Raw genomic sequence first — 4,573 nt, 5'->3', positions numbered from 1 at the left:
GACTATCCTTTTTTTTAAATCATTCTTCTCCGATTATTTTCCTTACAAAAATCAGAATTTGTTCTCGCCGTTGTCTTCGTTGATATCATTGCTGCTGTTTTTTGTCGTCGTCGTAGTCATTATTTTTGCTGTACTGTTTGACGTCGTCGTCGTCGTTGTTGTTATTGATTTTTCGTCGTTTTCCTCGTCGTCGTTAATCTTGCTGTTGCTTTTGTAGTCGTCCTTACTCTCGCTCGTCGTCGCTGTTGTTGTTTTCGTCGTCACTGTTGTTGTTTTCGTCGTCGCTGTTGTTGTTTTCGTCGTCGCTTTCGTTGTTTTCGTCGTTGCTGTTGTTGTTTTCGTCGTCACTGTTGTTGTTTTCGTCGTCGCTGTTGTTGTTTTCGTCGTCAATGTTGTTGTTTTCGTTGTCGCTGTTGTTGTTTTCGTCGTCACTGTTGTTGTTTTCGTCGTCGCTGTCGTTGTTTTCGTCGTGGCCATTATTCTTGCTATTGCTTTATAGTCGTCGTCGCTGTTGGTGTTTTCGTCGTCTCTGTTGTTGTTTTCGTCGTCGCTGTTGTTGTTTTCGTCGTCGCTGTTGTTGTTTTCGTCGTCGCTGTTGTTGTTTTCGTCGTGGCCATTATTCTTGCTATTGCTTTATAGTCGTCTTTGCTGTTTAGGGTGGTCGTTGTTGTAACTGTTGCTTTTCTCGTTGTCATCGTCGTTGTTATTTTTTCTGTTCTTTTTGTCGTCGTCGTTGTTGCTACAGTCGCTGATGTTGTTGTTTTTGTGGTCGTCGTTGTTTCTATTGTTGCTGTTGTTTTGTCGTTGTCCTCGTCGTCGTTATTCCTTTTCTGCTATTATCGTCGTCGTTGTAATTGGTGTTTTTGTTGTCGCTGCTGTCGTCGTTGTTATTGGTGTTTTTGTTGACTCTGCTGTCGTCGTTGTTATTTGTGTTTTTGTTGTCGCTGCTGTCTTCGTTGTTATTGGTGTTTTTGTTGTCGCTTCTGTCGTCGTTGTTATTGGTGTTTTTGTTGTTGCTGCTGTCGTCGTTGTTATTGGTGTTTTTGTTGTTGCTGCTGTCGTCGTTGTTATTGGTGTTTTTTTTGTCGCTGCTGTCGTCGTTGTTATTGGTGTTATTGTTGTCGCAGCTGTCGTCGTTGTTATTGGTGTTTTTGTTGTTGCTGCTGTCGTCGTTGTTATTAGTGTTTTTGTTGTCGGTGCTGTCGTCGTTGTTATTGGTGTTTTTGTTGTTGCTGCTGTCGTCGTTGTTATTGGTGTTTTTGGTGTCGCTGCTGTCGTCGTTGTTATTTGTGTTTTTGTTTTCGCTGCTGTCGTCGTTGTTATTGGTGTTATTGTTGTCGCTGCTGTCGTCGTTGTTATTTGTGTTTTTGTTGTCGCTGCTGTCTTCGTTGTTATTGGTGTTTTTGTTGTCGCTACTGTCGTCGTTGTTATTGGTGTTTTTGTTGTTGCTGCTGTCGTCGTTGTTATTGGTGTTTTTGGTGTCGCTGCTGTCGTCGTTGTTATTTGTGTTTTTGTTTTCGCTGCTGTCGTCGTTGTTATTGGTGTTATTGTTGTCGCTGCTTTCGTCGTTGTTATTGGTGTTTTTGTTGTCGCTTCTGTCGTCGTTGTTATTGGTGTTTTTGTTGACTCTGCTGTCGTCGTTGTTATTTGTGTTTTTGTTGTCGCTTCTGTCGTCTTTGTTATTTGTGTTTTTGTTGTCGCTGCTGTCTTCGTTGTTATTGGTGTTTTTGTTGTCGCTGCTGGCGTCGTTGTTATTAGTGTTTTTGTTGTCGCTGCTGTCGTCCTTGTTATTGGTGTTTTTGTTGTCGCTGCTGGCGTCGTTGTTATTAGTGTTTTTGTTGTCGCTGCTGTCGTCCTTGTTATTGGTGTTTTTGTTGTCGCTGCTGGCGTCGTTGTTATTAGTGTTTTTGTTGTCGGTGCTGTCGTCGTTGTTATTGGTGTTTTTGGTGTCGCTGCTGTCGTCGTTGTTATTTGTGTTTTTGTTGTCGCTGCTGTCGTCGTTGTTATTGGTGTTTTTGCTGTCGCTGCTGTCGTCGTTGTTATAACTGTTGTCGCTGCTGTCGAACGTACCTGAAGCATCAGTTATCTATAAAAAGTTATATTATATAACTGACACAATACCCACCCGACCTCAAGCGACCACCAGCAACGAGTACATCCCGAGGGTGACGGGTTAGCTCGATCTCCAGATCGTTATAACATCGATACAGGATTGTAAGACAAAGGTGACGACAACGTCTGGAAGGGTGTCGCTGATATCCGCCATTCATATGTCAGCTTCTCACAAAGTAGTCCCGGACCATTGACCAATCATATATTTTGGCATCAGTTATAACGAATTCATAGCTCACATTCGCGCGTGCATACGAGCGAATGGCACGTTCATGATCAGATATTTTATAGAACAGTTCTATTGATTATAATGTCGTGACATAAGAACGCGACAAAGGTCAAGGTCGTAGTAATTTGCGAATTATAAAAATAAGGTATTTACAGAAAATACTGACACTTCAATTTAACAGGTCGATCAAATAATGAAATTAACAAGTGTTGTCCATTTCCATCGGTTTTATTTAATTTCATTTCAGGTCTGAGGATTTGGTTAATTCGTTTTATTTTTTATTTTTCCAATGTTCTAATATCTATTAAGATGTTTTGTGTAAACATTACTTACAGAGGTTTCGACCTATCTGTTTAGTTGTCAGTATATCATTCTCATGAGAGTTGGCTCACACTTGGTGAACCACTGTCAGTAATATACCATTACAATGGACTTATATATACATCACCTGTCTGGAAGTTCATTTTTCACGAGGCAAAGGACAATATGAAATTCAATTCAGCCAAGCCAGGTAATATTAACTCATGATACAGTACATGTATCTGCATAAAACACTGATAACGAAGTTTGCCGTCATACGAAACCTAATTAATCATTGAAAACTAAACTTCTTCATTTCAAATCGATTATATGTAGACCTGTTATTACATGTGGCAAACGACTATAGCAGTTGTCGACCTTGACATATGCGTTTATTTTCACGGTAAGTGAGTTCATATATACTGTCTGGGATAGTGATAAACCAACCTAGCTGGTCTGATTGTTTTTAGGATGACAAATCGATTTACTTTCTGGCAGGCGACGAAAGCCGAGGATGTCCGAATACGTCCATAGTGATGGATACGACTGTTATAGTTAAAACCAAAGTAAAAATCTGATGTTTTTACATTGAGTAATGTCGATAACAGATTATTAACAAACGCTTTGCTATAGATTGGAGACAGGTACATGTATCGACAGACATCCCGGGACGCCATCATTTATTTATTCTCGCTACGTCAACAAACACTGTTCGAGGACACGAAAGCACAGAATCAAGGTCACCCTCTATATAATTGGTAAACTACCTTCAAATAACACAATAGCAGCAAGCTATTAAAAAAAATCCAGTAAATGATACTTAACATAATCCGTTACGGTTTTATTGAATGTAAGCACATAAGGTTTTGATATCCTGTGTGCAGAGCTGTACACTGTTCACATCGTTGGGACGTCTATTGTGTACATGCAAATTATAACACAAGTAAATATTACAACAGATGACCTACTTCTTCAAATCCCCTAACTTCGTTTAATGTCCCGATAATCGCCCAGACACCAAGCATGATCGATAATCGCCCCAGACACCAGTATAGGTTAGTATTACACGTATCACGTCTAGGTCATTTATGAACGAAAAGCGGAAAACAGCACAGCTATACTACTGTTAGAGTCTGGCCTCGCGGTATCCGGATCACTGGTTTGATAATAAGAATCCAGGCTCAATCAACCGAGTATATCAGTATCTTAATATTCTAAAATAGAAATACCGTTATGTTTGTTTAGATTTTTTACGTTTGACCTTGGAGGAATGTTGCTAAACGTTACCACTATACGTACATCATACAACTGCTTATATGGGTCAAAGAAGTAATATAGACGGTAAAATCCCATAAAACACTGGATCCTAATGGAGGTATGTCCGTAGGATACGAATTACTTAAAATATTATATGGGGCAAAGAAGTAATTCCAAAAGTGTGGACAAGTTTAGGTTGTCAAATTTTCGGAGCGGTCCGCTCCTTTTTCAAGACACAGTGAAACAGAACAGTTAATCATAGTACAAGAAGATAGAATTGATATACTATAACTGATATACTATAATTGATATACTATAACTGATATACTATAATCGATATACTATAACTGATATGCTATAATTGATATACTATAACTGATATACTATAACTGATATACTATAACTGATATACCATAATTGATATACTATAATTGATATACTATAATCGATATACTATAATTGATATACTATAACTGATATACTATAACTGATAGACTATAATTGATATACTATAATTGATATACATTGATATACTGTAATTGATATACTATAATTGATATACTATAATTGATATACATTGATATACTATAATTGATATACTATAATTGATATACTATAATTGATATAATATAACTGATATACTATAATTGATATACTATAACTGATATACTATAA

The 4,573-nt window shown here is 38.0% G+C and overlaps 1 protein-coding gene across 1 annotated transcript in view; it reads right to left on the bottom strand.

Moving 5' to 3' along the window:
• Nucleotides 1-223: 223 nt before the first annotated feature.
• LOC110456307 (uncharacterized protein DDB_G0287625-like) overlaps nt 224-4,573 on the bottom strand; it is a 15,271-nt gene continuing 10,921 nt past the window's right edge. The window contains exons 2-4 of the mRNA XM_021506958.1: nt 1,628-2,086; nt 424-621; nt 224-382 (exon numbers count right to left, since the gene is read on the bottom strand). Of these exons, the coding sequence (XP_021362633.1) occupies nt 224-382; nt 424-621; nt 1,628-2,086 (816 nt within the window). The remainder of the gene's footprint in view (nt 383-423; nt 622-1,627; nt 2,087-4,573) is intronic.

This window comes from Mizuhopecten yessoensis, unplaced genomic scaffold, assembly GCF_002113885.1.
Source record: "Mizuhopecten yessoensis strain PY_sf001 unplaced genomic scaffold, ASM211388v2 scaffold8657, whole genome shotgun sequence".
NCBI classification, from domain to species: domain Eukaryota; kingdom Metazoa; phylum Mollusca; class Bivalvia; order Pectinida; family Pectinidae; genus Mizuhopecten; species Mizuhopecten yessoensis.
The sequence above is the reverse complement of the archived record's forward strand: the minus strand, read 5'-3'. Positions and strand labels throughout refer to the sequence as shown.